General features: G+C 42.3%; 1 protein-coding gene across 3 annotated transcripts in view; it reads right to left on the reverse strand.

Moving 5' to 3' along the window:
* The window catches only part of PRUNE2 (prune homolog 2 with BCH domain), a 278,110-nt gene that overhangs the window by 189,875 nt on the left and 68,461 nt on the right, over window positions 1-19,774 (reverse strand). For all 3 annotated transcript variants that reach the window (XM_068236688.1, XM_068236694.1, XM_068236677.1), the window contains exon 3: window positions 5,262-5,420. In XM_068236688.1, the coding sequence (XP_068092789.1) occupies window positions 5,262-5,420 (159 nt within the window). The remainder of the gene's footprint in view (window positions 1-5,261; window positions 5,421-19,774) is intronic.

The following is a 19,774-nucleotide window of genomic DNA, read 5'->3' on the forward strand; positions in this document are numbered from 1 at the left end:
GTGGTGCTAACCCAGTAAAAGACTTTAGGCGTGATAACCATTGCACCACGCTGGTGAAAAGCCAGTTTAGGCGTGATACATTTAGATAAGTTTAGATCGCGCGCAAAGCAGCGCCATTAAACTCTATGCGAAGTGCACCAGACTTTGCTAGCGCAAAACTTTTGATCAGCTGTGCACTGCGGTGCTAACCCAGTTGGTGCTTAAACTTATCACGCCTAAACTTATCACGCCTAATCTTATCACGCCTAAACTTATCATGCCTAAACTTATCATGCCTAAACTGAGTTTAGGCGTGATAAGGGGCTTTTCACCAGGGTGCTAACTGTTAGCACCACTTTGTGAATCAAGCCTTTGGTGTGCACCAGCCCTCCCTCATTCACCTTTGTTTCCCTCTTCCCCTAGTGCTGGGTGTCTGTGTCTTCTTGTCATACAGGAAAGCTAAATAAAAGTGCAATCCTGGTGAGGCAAATTATTATTATTTAGTATTTATATAGTGCCGCCATCTTCCGCAGATGCATATATCCCTGCATCATATGCCTATCGGTTGCACTATGTGACACTATGTGGCATATTCCACTGAATTGTCCAAACTAAGTCTATCTCTCGTTCCTCTCTTGGGGAGTTGTTCCAGCAATGTCCCCCGTTCAAATTTGCTGCTACCAGAAGCCCTCAGAAACACTTGTGTCCTTGAGTACTTCCAAAGATAGGCAGCTCTGTAATATGCCAGCGCACTTTTGTGCATGGGCAGTATGGAGCCACCTGTATTCGGAAGCCCCAGGGGACATAAGTACTTCTGGACCTTTATTTATTTATATAGCGCCGACATATTACGCAGCGCTGTACAGAGTATATATAGTCTTGTCACTAACTGTCCCTCAGAGGGGCTCACAATCTAGTCCCTACCGTAGTCATATGTCTATGTATGTATTGTGTAGTGCATATATCATAGTCTAGGACCAATTTAGGGGGAAATCAATTAACTTATCGGGATGTTTTTGGGATGTGGGAGGAAACCGGAGTGCCCGGAGGAAACCCACACAGACACGGGGAGAACATACAAATTCCTTGCAGATGTTGACCTGGCTGGGATTCGAACTGGGGACCCAGTGCTGCAAGGCGAGAGCGCTAACCACTATGCCACCGTGCTGACCTTTCAGGAATTCCCCCCTTAAAAATCCTGCGTTTGCCCGATTGTTTGTGGGGTTACTTTTCTCCATATTGATCTGAAGAAAGAAAGACAAACACTTATATCGCGCTTTTCTCCTGGCAGACTCAAAGCACAGAGCTGCAGCCAATAGGACGCGCTCTATAGGCAGTAGCAGTGTTAGGGAGACTTGCCTAAGGTCTCCTGCTGAATAGGTGCTGGCTTACTGAACAGGCAGAGCCGAGATTCAAACCCTGGTCTCCCATGTCAGAGGCAGAGCCCTTAACCATTACGCCATATTCAGGGAACATGTCTTCACTCTTCAGCAGCAAAGATAGTTTGATTGGTGTTATCACTTCTGAGGCAGTCTACTTCTATAGGATATTGATCCAGCATAGTCCAGTCCAGTGTCAAATCTGGGTAAAATGGCATCTATGGAAAACTCTGAAATTGTGTTTCCACACAATTGAAACACAGGATGGTTCACACATTGCTATTTTCTCGTCAGATCGATGAGTCAAGTGATCATTTCCGACATGTCCAATCTGCTCCAGATCAAGAGCAGGATCAATTTTGTTCAGTACTGATCTGAAAATCAATCCCATTCTCGATCGGGAGCAGATCGATCATGCTAGAAATCATCAATCAATTTGTTTATCTGACGGGAAAATTGCATTGTGTGTACCAGCAATTAGTAGCCAGGTGCCTCAACATAAACAAATTTGGGATTTTTTGGGGGATTTTTTTGGGGATATTTTATCTTGATATAGGTGTATCAAGATAAAATAATTAGGCCTCGTTCACATCATACGCGCTTCCGTGCGCATTTGGAAGCATGTATGATGTGCTGAAACGCAGGAACGGCAGAAGGGCATAGACAGTCCTTCTCCCGTTCACATCTACTGCGCTGCGCAGCAGTACAATGCGCTAGGAAGCTCTTGCGTACTGCTGCCTGCATTTTTCCCGGAAGCGCAGAGCTGATCCCATCACTGTCAATGGATGGGATCAGCAGTGCAGATGGTGTTCGATCGTATGCGTTGCGTTCGGATCGCACGGCCATCTGCGCTAGGTAGATGTGAATGAGGCCTTATGTAGCCAAGTGCCCCTTATATACATAAATGCGAGACCACGGTTCGAATCCTGGCTAGGGTTAGTACCTATTCAGTAAGGAGTTCAAGGCAAGACTCTTCAACACTGCAGGGTGGCCTCTTGAGCATGTCCCAGTAGCTGCAGCTCTTGAGTGCTTTGAGTCCAACAGAAAAGCACTATACAAATGTTCAGATTAACCACTTAAGGACCAGGGGATTTTTGGCTGATCTGTGCTGCGTGGGCTCTTCAGCCCCCAGCACAGATCTGGTTTCAGGCAGGGCGATCAGACTTTCCCCCTTTTTTCCCCACTATGGGGATGTCCTGCTGGGGGGGTCTGATCGCCGCCGCTCTGTGTGGCCGAGCGGGGGGGGGGGGGCTCCTCAAAGCCCCCCTCCGCAGCGCTATTCCTCCCTCCCTCTTCTTCCCTCCTTCCCCTTTGCTCCATGGGCGGCACAGGACGGCGATCTGTCCTGTACTGCCTCTAATAGGCTTCAGCCTATCAGACGGCGGCGATCCCCGCAGCAGCGCCGTAGGATGTAAACACAGGGGATTTCTTCCCCGTGTGTTTACATTTCGCCTGCGAGCCGTGATCGGAGGCTCACAGGCTGTTCACGGAGACACCCTCTGTGAACTGACATGAAACGGTTTCCATGGAAACATCACTGCGACCTACCGACGGTCGTTAAGTGGTTAAGCAGTCATGTTCCTCAGATAACAAAATTAAGTAGCCATAAGCCCCTAGATCTTAATATAAGGTAGTCAGATGTGCACCCAGCCAATTAGCAGTATTTGGTAGCCCTGTGAGTGCCGCAGATAGGATTATTAGGAAGCCACATGTGATTTCTTCCACAGATAGTAGTACAAAGTAGCCATAACTGCCCCCCAATTAGCAAGGTCTCCCGATCTGACCCCCTTAGACTTTGATCTTTGGGGACATCTGAAGGCAATTATCTATGCTGTGAAGATACGGGATGTGCAGTGCAGCACCCGAAACTACGGATACTGGAAGCCTGTGCTAGCATTTCTACTGCGGTGTTGCTATCAGTGTGTGAAGAGTGGGAGAAGAGGGTTGCATTGACAATCCAACACAATGGGCAGCACATTGAACACATTTTATAAGTGGTCAGAAACTTGTAAATAACTCATGAAAGAATAAAGTTACGTTAAAACCAAGCACACCATTGTTTTTCTTGTGAAATTCCCAATAAGTTTGATGTGTCACATGACATTCTTCCTACTGAAAAAACAAAAGTTGGATTCAAAATGGCTGACTTCAAAATGGCCGCCATAGTCACTGCCCATCTTGAAAAATTTCCCCCCTCACATATACTAATGTGCTACAAACAGGAAGTTAATATCACCAACCATTCCCATTTTATTAAAGTGTATCCATATAAATGGCCCACCCTGTATAAAGCCATAAGTGACCCATCAGTATACATAGCATCCCCACCAGTATAGGAAGCCATAGATTACCCCTTTTGCAATGCCTGCCCTCCTCCTCCTCCCCCACCAGTATAGGAAGCCATAGATGACCCGTTTGGCCATGCCTACCTCCCTTCTCCCCCCCCCCCCCCATAAGAAGTCATAGGTGACCCCTTTTGCAGCAACCAGACAAAGCAGCCAGCGTCGCACAGTAAATATGGGGACCACTTCAAATGCAGGAAGTGACTAATTGCTCTGCTTAGAGCTCTGTATAATCTTTGTCAGATCATAACAGTAACCATGTTGGAATTGGTTCATCATGGATTGATTTCACTGAGTTGGACCTTGTTCCAAGCAAACTAATCGGCTAATTATTGCTGTACATATAATAGCTTATGTGAAATAAAAAGTTGTTGACTGCTCATTATCATCATGCACTTGGTAACCAGTGGTACATAATAACATACAGTATGTATAGAGCTGTATGCATAGTCAGCACTATTTATTTTCAAAGTTACAATACAGTGCTAGTAGTGTAGAAATGCGCAACCCCATAAAAGCTGTCAGCGAATGTGCCACTCAGTCACCACCCGAGTAAACCAGGAAAAGAAGGATGCAGCCATTACCATCCAATATGCTCTTTTACTTTTTATTAAAGACTGTCATATAAGGTAAAGAGTACAGGATGCGACGTTTCGGAGCGATGGACATGCTCCTTTTTTAAGCCATGACAGTCTCAAAGTACTGTGTACATCAAACATCTTATATAGTGCACCATCATTTCAAACTCAAAAATCGTAGGTCCCAACACATTAGGAACCAATCACTGTCCACTGTGTCAAGAACGGACCTGATGGGGAACTTATCTTACAAAGGACCAACCAATAGAAATAAGCAACTCACCTGTAACCATCTCAGTTGTTTGTATTTTGCCACCTTCCTTCACGCATTGTCAGCCCCTAGCGTCCCATCGCTATGGGAACGCGGCTTCTAGCCATGTATGCCGCTCAGGGAGATGGAAGGCCAGCTGATTGGTGGAATTGTTCCACGTGATCAGTTGGCGTAGGCAGTGACGTGTGTCCTGCTGTTTGGAGGCGCGCGGATTCTTCTGTGCGTTTCCACTCCGTCTCCCTGGCAATGTTGTGACATTGCAGCACCGCCCCGCTCTTCCAGCGTTCCCCATCAGGTCCGTCTGACCGATGGGTGGTTCCTTCTGCCCTGACATTGGGAAGGGGCTGGATTTGCAGTGCGTGGAGGATTAGGAGGCATTGTACTGGTGAGTTGCTTATTTCTATTGGTTCGACCTTTCTAAGATAAGTTCCCCATCAGGTCCGTTCTTGACACAGTGGACAGCGATTGGTTCCTAATGTGTTGGGACCTACGATTGGTGAGTTTGAAATTATGGTGCACTATGTAAGATGTTGGGTGTACACAGTACGTTGAGACTGTCGTGGCTTGAAAAAGGAGCATGTCCATCGCTCCGAAACGTCACATCCTGTACTCTGTATCTTATATGACAGTCTTTAATAAAATGTAAAAGAGCATATTGGATGGTGCCGGCTGCAAAGTTACAATACAGAAAAGTATTTTAATATTAACTTACTTGGTTACACAGTTCCAGGTTTGCTGAATAGACGGCAACTTGTTGCCTGGATGACTGTTCCTCAGATGTGCAACTGGCTAAAAGGATTAGTATATCAACCTCGTATTTATCAAGAAACACTTTCAGATCACCAATGATGTTCCTGCAGCTCATTAAATCCTAGAAATATAGAAGACAACATATAAGATACAAAAAATATGACTATAGGTAACAGAACAGACTATAATATTATGCTTCAAGTCATGTAGGGCCTGATTTACAAACCTCCAGGTAAACGTATTTATCTATGTATATGTTTATGCAAGCAACATAGTGGGTGCTTTGCAAACAGGGCATGCTATTTACGTACTGAGCATTATAGTGTCAGGCTAGGTTCACAGTGGTCAGTTACATAATGCATGCATTATAATGTGTTATACTCAGCGCCACGGAATATGTTGGTGCTTTATAAATCAGTAATAAAAATGATTGTGAACTGCAATGGAGACTGGACACAGACTTTTAAGCAAAGCCTGCATGCAGCGAGTTAGGATATTGTGATCAGTTACAACGCAGTACTGTGAACAGGCCTATAGAATTATATGAGCAGTGAACTGACATGCAGATTTATTCTGCAATGCAACTGACCACTGTGAACAGGGCCTTAGTGTAATGAAAGTTGCACTATGTGCGCAACACCTGTTATGCTGTATGCGTAAATGCAGGAAAATTTTACTTGCGCTGTGAGTAAATTTTAGTGGAGGATTGTAAATCAGGCCGTAGAGACTTACTTAAATGGAACCTGTACTGAGTAAAATTATTGAAAATAAACACATGATGTAGCTGCAAATGAATATTACATACTTACCTCGCCATCAGTTCCTCTCATAAGCTGACCATTTTCTTCTTACAGTGATCCCTTCCAGTGCTGACAATATTTTGTCAGAAATGAAATATACCAGTTGCTGTTAGTTATATATCAGCTGCTGTCAGTTACAACTGAATGTGCAAGGTAATGTCTATGTTTCCCTATGGCTCAAGTCGGTGATATTACAGTTTAACAGTGTGCTGACCAGGAAGCTGTTATGGGGTAATGGCCATTTTCAAATTGAAGGACAGAGAATTACATAGATATTAGTGGATATACAGGACGCATGAGAGGAGAAAGAGATTGGTGAGTAGACTACACAAGAGGTAAGTATGACCTGTGTTTATGTTTATTTTGACTTTTAATTTTCAGTTCAGGTTCTCTTCAAGATACGTGGGCATTTACATGTTCTCCTGAGTTTTCTCCCAGGTGATATTTCACATCTTATCAATAAAATGCCTTTTAAGCCACCAGCAAGCAAGAAAATACTAAAAATAAATTTGTATTACTCTTTAACCGATATGCAGGAAAGGCTGGCACCACAAAGGTAAAAAAATCAGCTCTTTATGGAATAGTCATTAAAATGACATACACCTCATCAAAAAGATTAAAAATGGCAATGGTAGCGACAGCCCGCTGTTTCGAGCTGATAAGCTCTTTCTCAAGCTACTAAGCCATCAGCTTATCAGCTCGAAACAACAAGACTACGTGACTATTCAATAAAGAGCTGATTTTTTACCTTTGTGGTGCCAGCCTTTCCTGCATATCGACTTGAAGGATCTTGGGGTACTGGGATCTAAGGCTTGGGCACACGAATATTCCCCTTTTTTTATGGGTGCTCCTCCATCCTGCGTTTGAAGATTACTCTTTAACCTAATTTTTGATACTTTTTTCAATTGCAAAATGATTACATAGTTACATAGTTATTGGGTTGAAAAAAAACATACGTGCATCAAGTTCAACCAGAACTCATAAAGTTATTTTGGTGAAAAGTTATTTTGTAGAGAAGTTTAAACAAATCTTTTTGGAGAAAACTCTAGAGAAAAGTTAATTGAATAAGAGTGAGGTTGGATAATTTTTGGAGAAAACATCTATTTGATGAAACATATTAAATGAATCTAGATTTGAAATTTGAAATTCTTGGATCTAATGAAAATGTGACATTGGTAGCACTGTGAGCCCAGAGAAAGAATGGAAAAATATTTCTCTCCTCTTCTGGTACTTTCACAGTCTCCACTGCAGGAGATAGGAATGCCAGCTCCTTTCATGTTCACTAGATTTCACATATGCCCAGGTCATTCATCATGCAAGGGGCTTTTGAACAAAACATAAATGATTTAGAAAACCTGAATATTCAAGACATTTTCACACTCATCTATTCAAAAATATGTTCAAAATATTTTTTGTGAATGCAATGAATGCATGTTTCGTGTAACTTGTCAAAATGAACAAAAGTGACATTATGCATTACAATCAACACTACTCAGAGCAGGGGCTTCAAGCAAAACTTTTATGGGGTCCCCAATGTTCAAACTTCTTCCCTTGTGACCCTCACCACCTAGGGGCTCAAAAGGGTAATAAACGAGTGTGACCATAATGATCTCTACAATGTGGCCACAACAATACCTTATCTGGAGGATTGACCCCTGTATAAGAAGAAGAGAAGGTTAGTAGTTGGGGGCTCCTCACAGCTCTGGGCTCCCCTATAGTTATGCCCTGACTATAAGATGATTTTATAACATACGTATGTGGCAGATTTCAGCAAAAGGCTGGCAGTGTAGTTCCTGATAGTCACAGCCTCTAAGCAGGGGCATAACAATAGACCCTGCAAGGGATTCAGCTGCAGGGGGGCCCAGAAGCTGCAGGGGGCTCCGTGGGGGGAGAATTTTCTTTTCCCTGTCCTGAGAGACTGACAACAAAGGGTGCAGACAAAAAAAATCTTCTGCTCTCTGCACAATTGTTCTAATGACTCAGCCACTGATAACGAATCATACCAAATTTTGTAGTTAAAGAATTGTAGACAGTCCCTATTCAGTGTGAAGCACGCGCACATGGCTCTTGTGTACAACTTCCAGCCCCCAACTTCTCTACCCCCTTCCCAAGTGCTCTGTACTGTAGTGATGCTGGAAAAGTCTGCACTGCAGAGCCTCCATCAGAGATGAACAGAGTGACTGTAATAGGCTGAGGCTGGGAGCACACTTGTCTGTCGGTTTTCTGTTTGTGTTTTCTGCACACCATGTGTGTCTACATGTGTGAAAACATGCATGTTTTATCACAGAAGCTAATGTAATTGATAGAGAAAATCTGTGCAGTGCTTCACTGCTTTCAGTTTTTATCTGCATGGGGAAAACACATTCAAGTGTGCACTAGCTAACTGAATAACATTGGTTTACTTGTGCATAAAGCGGAGGATGGGGGCCTCATCCAAAGTTTTGCGGGGGGGGGGCAATGATTTCTTGTTACGCTCCTGCCTCTAAGGTGCTTATCTGTTTGTAAATGACCAAATCTTTGCAATATAGTTGGAGCAGAATTCATTATATTATTATTATTTTTTTATTTATATAGCGCCAGCATATTCCGCAGCGCTTTACAAAGCACAATAAGACGACAAGGGGAACATAGGTACAACCAAAAAATGTGCAGCAGAGTCTCAAGCAGCACAAATATTGGGACACAAGCAGTAAACATTAGGAGGATGACCTGCCCTTGCAAGCTTACAATCTAAAGGGTAGTAGGGGACAGACTAGGTAAGGGGGTGGAAGATGGATGAGGCAGTGACCCTTTGCCTCTAATTACATTGTGAACAGATAAGTAAGTAGGGGCTATAAAATGTTATAAGCTTGTCTGAAAAGGTGTGTTTTAAGAGTGCATTTGAAGATATCCAGGTTTGGAGCATGACGTACAGGCTGTGGAAGAGAGTTCCAGATGAGGGATGATGCTCGTGTAAAGTCCTGGATGCGAGCATGAGAGGAGATGGTCAGCTTAGAGGCCAGGAGAATTTCTTGGGAGGAGCGGAGGTTGCAGGAGGGACAATATCTAGAGATTAGTGATGAGATGTATGGAGGAGACAACTCGTGAAGGGCTTTGTATGTTAGAGCCAGGAGTTTGAACTGGATCCTCTGGGTAATGGGTAGCCAGTGGAGAGAACGGCACAGTGGGGCTGCATCAGAGGAGCATGTGGAAAGGTGAATGAGGCGGACAGCTGATTTCAGAAGGGATTGGAGATGATGGGATTTAAATGAAACCAATGTCAAATACTTTTCAGAATCTGTGACTAGCAGCAAATGAACATTCTTTAAGGAAGGCTAAATGTAGTTTCTAGCTTACCGGTAACTAAAATGTTACTTTGCAAAAGGGTGACATTATCAGGCACTTTTCCCCAAGACATCTCTTGATGTCATATTTGCAACCATTTCTTCTCACAAACTCCCAGGGCTGGGCTGTTGTGATGTACTTTTTATTTCACCTTGCCCATCTTTTATCATAGAGCTGTGTGTTGTACAGTATATCGCGTGCCACTCTAACTCAGAGTTCCCCAAACCTATCCTCAAGGCCCACCAACAGTACATGTTTTGCAGAAAACCACAAACATGCACAGGTGAGGTAATTAGTGTCTCACAAGTGCTAATTAACTACCTCTGTGAATTTCTACAAAACATGCACTGTTGGTGGGTCCTGAGGACAGGGTTGGGGAACACTGGTGTAACTCATGTGCCGTGTGTTGTATACTGTGTTGTACTGTGTGATGTTTGAAAAAAAAATTGTGTACTGTACAAACTGTACAGTTATATTCATCGAAATCCGTCCCATTACCAAACAGGTAAATTGCACTATTAACTCGGGCACCACACTTTAGTTTTGTATTTTGGCACTGGGCACACAGCTATAGTATAGCTGAGTGTCAGGGGTGTAGTTTGGGTGCCAGTGGTTCAGCTAGTGGTGCTAAGCTTTGGCTATGGAATAGCCATGTACTGGGGGGTAGTTTGGGTGTTGGGGGCTCAGCTATCATTCAGCAATGGCACTGGGCATTTGGCTATGGTATAACTGAGTACAGAGAAAGTAGTTTGGGCAGCGGGGGTTCAGCTAGTGGTACTTGACACCTAGCTACAGTATAGTTGAGTGCCGTGGGGTGGTTTTGGTGCCGGGGGTTGAGCTACCATGATTAGCTGTGAGGCTGTGCGCTCTACTATCGTATAGCCTAGTATTGGGGGTAGGAACATTTACTGGTGCTGGGAGTTAGGCCATAGTATATCCAAATGGCACCATGAGTTTGGCTACTGTTATTGGCTACAGCACTTTACTATGGGGTTAGGGGTCAGTTTTAGACATAGTTATAGAAGGGTTAATGTTAGGAGATAGAGTGGTTGGTAGCTTAGTTTTCACAGGGTTAATGTAATATTAGAATTACCGGTAACTAAAAGACTACGGGAATAGCAGCATGGAAAAAAAACTGATGCTAAATCGTTATAAGAGCATCATCAACAATTTCCAAAATAATGTCAATCCCGCCACCCATATTAACACACAATTTTTTGAAGGTGCACCTCAACAGGCACACTTTTTCATGGCTGATATTATTATTATTATTATTATTATCGTCATTATAATATTATTACATAGACATAATCCACAGTTTAGGCATGACTTGTATTTTGTAATATTGTGATACATGGTTAATGGTTTTTATTTAATGAATAACTAACTGGAGGGGGTAGTTGAGTCTACAGGAAAAGAACCTGAAGAAGGATTATTATTAGCCAAAAGCATACTATTTTTCTTTTAGATTAGCCAATAAATGGTATCATTCTGGTTTAAAACTTCTTGATTTTTTTTCCTCTACAATTTTTCATACATTATAGTACACTAATCGTAATTAAAAATGAAGCCAGGTAACAAAGTATGTTACTTTAGACCACTAGAGGTCAGAAAAGCCTTATTATAGCTTAGGATGTCTTAATTGATGCTAAATGACATTCAACTGTATACAAATGAGTCTACATGTGAGCTAGCGTGATATATATTGCAGCATTTGCTGTTTTTCATGTTAAAAAAAAATATAAGAGGAAATTTACTAAATATAACTTAATGGATGGATTTTGTTTATATGTTTGATAATATTCATTTAGAAATAATTTAGTCAATCTTTGCCAATTTAAAAATCTCACCTCACCCAGAATTACATTCTTATATTTATCAATGTTGCCGACATCTTTACTGGTGGAAAGGTACCTCACTGTGTAAAAACCAGCATTGATCACAATGACAACATCATAATGATCTGCAATGGATGATCTGGCCATTGGTGCTGCTCCTGTGCTTACTGAAAGCTGCAGTAGCAGGATTGGCCACAAGTGATCACTGGCACTCCAACAAGGAGGCCCAACCTCGGCCGATACAAACCTCTTGAGCTCAGTGCATTGGGCAACATTTTAAAGAGGAACTCCAGTGAAAATAATGTAGTAAAAAAAGTGCTTCATTTTTTACAATAATTATGTATAAATGATTTAGTCAGTTTTTGCTCATTGTAAAATCTTTCCTCTCCCAGATTAACATTCTGACATTTATTACATGGTGACATTGTTACTGTGGGCAGGTTATTTAGCTGTTTCTAGCTGCTCTGTCTGTTACAGACAGCTAATAACAGCTATTTCCTGTCTCTGAACATTGTTACATTGTGGCAGTTTGCCAGCAGTACCGCGGTATTCAGAGCCTCTTGTGGGAGGGGTTTCAGCACAAAATCAGTCACACAGCGCCCCCTGATGGTCTGTTTGTGAAAATCATTGTCTTTCTCATGTAAAATGGGGTATCAGCTACTGATTGGGAAAAAGTTCAATTCTTGGTTGGAGTTTCTCTTTAAACAAGCAGCAGAGCTTCATGCCTGGTGTAATAGCAACAGAAAAGATGAGAAGCATCCATGAAAAGAGAAGTGTGCCCAAGATGTCAGCGTTCCACCCCTACGGAGCTGCAATACATGTAATCCAATCCAGATCCTATACCACCGATATAGTTTCAAATATTTATTGTTCACATGTGGTGATTCACTGATTAGTTCAATATGTGTATATATACGGTCAGACACACAACTCATAGCAGTTTATCAGCTATTCAAAACAGTGGACTGTCATTGAACTACTGCCTTTTGTCTACATGTGAACAATAAAGATTACGGTAACTATACTGTTGCCTGATCTGGATTGTTGCCTGATCATGCCTGGTGTAATATGCATCCTCTTCCCCTTGTGTGGGGATGATCCGTGCAGCTGTCCAGTCATTCAAGCAGCCCTATCAGTTGATCAGAGTGCCAATCCCTCTGACCAAGATCACAACTAATTCTGCTGCTGCTGTTGCCCGTCTCCCTACTTCTCTCTCCTCCCCCCACCTTGTATTGGATGGCCAGAGTGGGGAAAAGAAAATAAACCATACACTACATACTGGACACATCAAGCACTACTGGTACATGCAAGCATACACAACCTACATATAATATGCATCTTTACATGTAACAAATACTTAACATTTATCTGAAGGCCATAATTCAAATTGTAATTGTAGAATAATGTTAGAAAGCGGCTTCATTAAAGCCTCATCATCAGGTACATATTTGTGTGTCTTACCACTTTGAAATCATGCACATACAGTATATACATATGCACATACATATATATATACCGTATATTTATATATTTTATGTTATTTCTTTAAGCACCAGCAAAACATTTTGTATATACTGTAATTACGGTAATGAAAATGTTAATTTAAAAAAATATTGACCCGAGTTTTCTCCTAGTACATAATTTTCATTTTCTCTTTGAACTAACTTTTCAGCATTTTACAATTGAAAAAGTACCCAAAAGTTGGTGAAAAAGTACTATCAAAATAATTTTGAGTATTTTCTTGTTTGCTGGTGGCTTAAGTTGCGAAAATATCACTCAGGAGAAAATTCAGGAGAAAAAACGAATTACACATGGGCCCGCGGTGTTTTAGGTTAATGATACTATACTTTAACCTTATAGGCACTTATGCAATTCAATTTTTCTCCTGAGTTTTCTCCTAGGTGATATTTTCACACTTTATCAATAAAATGCCTTCTTAGCCACCAGCAGGCAAGAAAAGGCTCAAAATAATTTTTGATAGTTCTTTTTTACCTACTTTTGGTACTTTTACTTCATTTCTGAGAGCTAAACAGTAATGATAAACAGATGATTAAGAACGATTTCCTAGGAGAGAACTTAAGAGAAAGGGGCCCATATGGCTCATTGGGCAGCACGGTGGCGTAGTGGTTAGCTCTCTCGCCTTGCAGCGCTGGGTCCCTGGTTCGAATCCCAGCCAGGGCACTATCTGCAAAGAGTTTGTATGTTCTCTCTGTGTCTGTGTGGGTTTCCCCTGGGCACTTTGGTTTCCTCCCACATTCCAAAAACATACAGATAAGTTAATTGGCTCCCCCTAAAATTGGCCCTAGACTACAGTACTTACACTACATAATATAGAGATATGGCAATGGTAGGGATTAGATTGTGAGCTCCTTTGAGGGACAGTTAGTGACAAGATATATATATACATTGTACAGCGCTGCGTAATATGTCGGCGCTATATAAATACTAAATAATAATAATAATATGCAATTACCTTTTAAACCTGAGTTATCTCCTAGGAGATCATTTTCATCTTCTCTTTAAACTACATTTTCAGCATTTTACAATTGAAAAAGTACCCAAAGGTTGATGAAAAAGTACTATCAATTTTATTTTGATTATTTTCTTGTTTGGTGATGGCTTAAATCGCATTTTATGACAAGCTGTGAAAATGTAACCTAGGTCTAAACTCAGGAGAAAAAGTGAATTGCATATGGGCCAAGGTGAATTGAATAAAAGCCTATAAGTTTCTTGCTTTCAAAACGCATATAATTTAGGGGTCTTAATGAACTCTCAGGCCCACATGCAATAAACATGTTCTTCTCAGTTTTCACCTATGTGAAAATGTCACTACTTGTCAATAAATGCCTTTTAAACTACCAGAAAACTATAAAATACTAAAACATAATTTTCATTGTACTTTTTACCTAGTTTTTGGTACTTTTTCATTTCCACACTGCTGAAAAGTTATTTTAAAGATAAGATAATAATATAATTCTTGGGAGAAAACATCTAGAGAAAAAATAATTTCATATGGCCCCCAGACTCTTATTTGTGTATTATGGATTGACCACCAGAGTTACAATTTGGGAGCAAATGATTGGCACTACAAAGGTCAAAAAAGGTTACTAAAAATGATCTTTTCATTTCTTTGTCAGCAATGATTTTCCAGACATTGGCCCATATGCAATTCACTTTTTCACCTAAATTTTCTCCTAGATGATATTTTCACACCTTATCAATAAAATGCATTTTAAGCCACCAGTAAGCAAGAAAGTACTCAGAATAATTTTAACAGTACTTTTTCACATACTTTTTAGTACTTTTCAGCTGCAGAGTGCTAAAAAAGTTATTTTAAACTGAAGATGAAAAATTATCTCCTAGGAGAAAACTTAGGTGAAAAAGTGAATTGTATATGGGCCATTTTCCAGATATGACACATAGGTCCATATGCAATTCACTTTTCGCCTGAGTTTTCTCCTAGGTGATACTTTCACAACTTTTCATAAAATGCCTTTTAAGCCACCAGCCAACAAGAAAATGCTCAAAATAAATTTGATGGTACTTTTTCATCAATGTTTGAGTACTTTTCCATTGTAAAATGCTGAAAAGTTAGTAGAAAGAGAAGATAAAAATTATCTCATTAGAGAAAACTCAGGTGAAAAAGTTAATTGCATATGGGCCATAGGCCCGTATGCAATTCACTTTTTCACCTGAGTTTTATTTTTATTTATCTTCTATTTCAAATCAATTTTCGGCACTATACAATTGAAAACGTACTAAAAAGTAAGTAAAAAGGATTATAAAAATTATTTTGAGTACTTTCTTGCTTGTTGGTGGTTTAAATGGCATTTTATGACAAGGTGTGAAAATATCACCAAGAAGAAAACTTGCCTAGAAGAATTGCATGTGTGTCATAAGAAATCTTGCCGCACTGGTTTTTGGTAACTATAGTTGTTCACGAAGGAGTAAATAAACCAACCACAAAGAGTAAATATGCTGGTTGCCAAAAACAGGCTTCCTTAGATTTCATATTGTTTGGGAATATTCCTTCTCTGATTGATGGAAAAGTGATACAATCCAAATTTCACCTTTGATCAATTCAGATCAAGAGATCTATCTGCGGGCTGAATTTGAGGGTGGCTAATTTAAACATCAAAAGAAATATATATATATATATATATATATATATATATATATATATATATATATATATATATGTATATATATATATATATATATATGTATATATATATATATATATATATATATATAATTATCTTTTTTATATAACAAAAATGCAATCACATTCACACACACACACACACACACACACACACGTATATACTGTATATACAGAGGATATATAAAAGGTGTTTTGCCTTCTGAAACAGAAAGAGTCACAAACACACACAAAGTTTATTTGTGCTGAACAAACTATTACAATAAGCACTGGAAAGAAGCATAGGCTGTTTATTATGCAGAATTAATCTCCCAGTGCATCCTGAGATTCCAGGTCTTATGTTCACTGACTTTGAAACACACAGCAAACAAGGAACTCTACTGCTGGCATCCAAGTAACTCTTTATTGCTGGCAGGTTCATTACTAGGGATGATCGGAAGAGGCGATTTCCGATATCGCGGTAATTCCGCCTACCGTAATAACGAAATTCCACTACCGCTACATTCCAGCGGTTTTCCGCAGTATTCCGCATTCCGGCGGTACAATTTCCACAATGTTAAAAGGATTTATGTAAATTTCCAAGGTTTTACTCACAGCCTCACAGGCTCATTTGAAACATTGTTTTTCAAACATCGTAGGCCATGGGACCTAGAGGTTGTTCCACGGCAGTCATTACAATTTTTTTTTGTAGCAGCAGAATTCGTAGGCCATGGGACCTAGATTTAGTTCCATGGCTGTCATTACAATCTTTTTTGGAGCAGCAGGAGTTGTGGTGGGCCATAGGACCTAGAGGTAGTTTCACGACAGTCATTACAATTTTTTTGGAGCAGCAGGAGTTGTCATAGGCTATGGGACCCAGAGGTGGTTCCACGGCAGACATTACAATTTTTTTTGGAGCAGCAGGAGAAGTTGTAGGCCATGGGACCTAGAGGTGGTTTCACAGCAGTCATTACAATTTTTTTTTGAAGCAGCAGGAGTTGGCGTAGGCCATGTGACCTAGAGGTGGTTCCACAGCAGTCATTAAAAATTTTTTGGGAGCAGCAAGAGTTTTCATAAGCCATGGGACCTAGAGGTGGTTCCACGGCAGTCATTACAATTTTTTTGGGAGCAGCAGGAGAAGTTGTAGGACATGGGACCTAGAGGTGGTTTCACAGCAGTCATTACAATTTTTTTTGGAGCAGCAGGAGAAGTTGTAGGCCATGGGGCCTAGAGGTTGTTTCACAGCAGTCATTACGATTTTTTTTTTGGAGCAGCAGGAGTTGTCGTAGGCCATGGGACCTAGAGGTGGTTCCACGGCAGTCATTACAATTTTTTTTGGAGCAGCAGGAGAAGTTGTAGGCCATGGGACCTAGAGGTGGTTTCACAGCAGTCATTACAATCTTTTTTGGAGCAGCAGGAGTTGTCGTAGGCCATGGGACCTAGAGGTGGTTCCACAGCAGTCATTACACTTTTTTTTGGAGCAGCAGGAGTTGGCGTAGGCCATGGGACCTAGAGGTGGTTCCACGGCAGTCATTACAATTTTTTTGGAGCAGCAGAAGTTGTAGGCCATGGGACCAAGAGGTGGTTTCACAGCAGTCATTATAATTTTTTAGAGCAGCAGGAGTAGTCGTTGGCCAAAAGCATTGGGTTAGGAATATAACGTCGGACAGCTGCAAAAGCTGCATTTTTATGATCTTAAAATGCAAAAATATGCGTTGATAGTGATAGGCAGCAGAGTTTGAGAGGGAGACTATTAACCTCTTGAGGACCATGGGCTTGAACCCCCTAGTGACCAGGCTATTTTGTTAAAAATTGGTCGCTGCAGCTTTAAGGCCAAGCTGCAGGGCCGCACAACACAGCACATAAGTGATCCCCCCCTCCTTTTGTCCCCACCAACAGAGCTCTCTATTGGTGGGGTCTGATCACCCCTGCAGTGTTTGTTTGTTTTTTATATAAATAGTTTATTTTTATTTTTATTAAATGTATGTATTTTTTTTTTTCACTCCATCCCTCCCACCCCCCAGGCAGCCAATAACGGCGATCGGCTATATAGTCACACAGCTGTCCCCAGTACAGCGCTGCTGCAGATCGCAGCGCTGTACAGTACAATTAAGTGGCGGTTTCGCCGTTACAGTCTCCCAAGCGCACGATCTCCTGCAAATGTAAGCCCCAGGACTTTACGCCAATCGGCGTTAGGCGGTCCTGGGACTGTTGCCGCGGCCACGCCCATTGGCGTGACGCGGTCGGCAAGTGGTTAAAAACAGCAACATTTTTATTTAGTTTAGTATTTAATCTTCATCATGAATCAGTAAGAGGGGCCTTGTAATTATCACTGATCCATGAATCGTTCATTTTTATGAACGTTAGTATGTCCACATTGTCTGTGGACAGACGGGTCCAGTGGTCGGTGACCACCCTATCTGCAGCACTAAATACTCGCTAAGAAAGAACACTGGAGGCGGGGCATGCAAGAATCTCCAGTGCATACTGAGCGAGTTCAGGCCAGGTATCCAGTTTTTTTGTTTAATACTCCATGGGGTCATCATTACTCTCCATATTGTCTGGAGCACTGGCTGACCCCAAGTAATCATTCACCATACGGGCCAGCCGCTGGCGTTGACTACCTTGCCCGCTGGTGGTGCTGCTGCTACAAGGAGTATTGGAAGAATTTGGCGGATAAAATTCCTTCAACATACTCAGCAGGTTCACAGATTGGCTAATGGTGCTGCTGCTGGGAGTGGGACAACCAGACCTTTGCATATGATGAGGCTTGGTAGCTTGGACCCGGGATACAGGTTCAGGAAACGCATCTTCTACCCAACGAAGAAGGGTATCCCGGATGTGGCTCATCTGCCACATTTTCCCCTTGCACTGGGGATCTAAGATGGTGGCCACCCACATCTCGAGACTTGATTTTAAAGTTTTAATCCGGGGGTCCTTACAGAGGCACTGGAGCATATGCGCAGCCATAGGGAAGAGATCTCTGCAATGAATCACCTCTTCCTGGCTGTCAGAACTGTCGTCATGCTCCAGCTCCACATCAAAATCTTCTTCCCACCCCCGGACAATGGGCTCTTCCACTTCCACAAGCTCTGCCTCTCCTTCCTCCTCATCCAGGACTTGAGCATGCTCACTCACTCCCCCACTTGACTGACCACTGTTCAGTAGGGCTGCCTCCCCCTGTCCGAGCACTTTTTCAAGAGCCTTGTCCAGCATGAAGACAATAGGAAGCACTTTTGATATGGTGCACTGCTCCTCACTGACCAATTTTGTTGCCTGTTCAAACGGCTCCAAGACTTTACACACCTGTACAATCAGCTGCCACTGGTCCCCAGTAATGTAGTCCAGTGGCCATGTTCTGGAGGAAGATGTCTGAGACAGGTATAGCCTGACCACCATTCGCTGCTCCCACAACCTCTCCAGCATGTGTAGAGTAGAGTTCCACCATGTCGGACAATCAGAAATAAGCCTGTGCTGCAGCAGGCTATGTCGGCGCTGCAGCAGTTTCAAGGACGTGGTGGTGGTTGCGGAGCGACAGATGTGGGCTGACACCTTTCATGCTGAAGCCACAGCGTCCTTCAACCCATCAAAAGTCCATAAAAACTTCTGGACGACAAGGTTGAAGACGTAGGCCAAGCAAGGTAAGTGAGTGTAGCCACCTTCAGAAATGGCAGCCAGCATGTTGGCACCATTATCAGACACCACTACACCTGTCTCCAGTTTTCGGAGGGACAGCCACTGCCGAATCTGATCCTGTAAGGCTGCAAGGATTACCGATCCGGTTTGTCTGTTCTCGTCCATGGATTCAGCACGTTTCAGCACTGCTAGGCATCGATGGTGCTGCAGACCAGTGTAGGAGCGGGACCACTTGCTGAGAGGCTCAGCAATGGCGGACTGGACTTGGACAGAACAGGTAACAGAGGGAAGTAGAACAGGCCTCACCTTCAACCAACGTGGTGGCACCACCAGCTGAGATGCCCCAGATCTTGTACCCTCCTCAGCACCATGGAGGGTGACCCAATGGGTGGTAAAAGTTACATAGTTTCCCTGCCCATGCCTGCTGCTCCAGCCATCCATAGTGAAGGGCATCTTTCTACCGACAGCATGAGACCATAGAACGGCCTACACACTTCACAATGTGCTGGTGAAGGGCAGGGATAGCTTTCCTGGCAAAAGAATGGCGGCTGGGGATCCTCTATTATGGAGCAACACTGTTCATCAGTCTGCTGAAGGGGGCACAGTCCACAAACTGGTAGGGCAGAAGCTGTTGGCCCAACAGCCTTGCCAGAAGCGCATTATTTTTGACAACAAACGTATAACTTGCAGGGAGCATCCGATTCCTCTGCAACATTTCTGGCACAGAGGCCTGACG

This window comes from Hyperolius riggenbachi, chromosome 1 (genome assembly GCF_040937935.1).
Source record: "Hyperolius riggenbachi isolate aHypRig1 chromosome 1, aHypRig1.pri, whole genome shotgun sequence".
NCBI lineage: Eukaryota > Metazoa > Chordata > Amphibia > Anura > Hyperoliidae > Hyperolius > Hyperolius riggenbachi.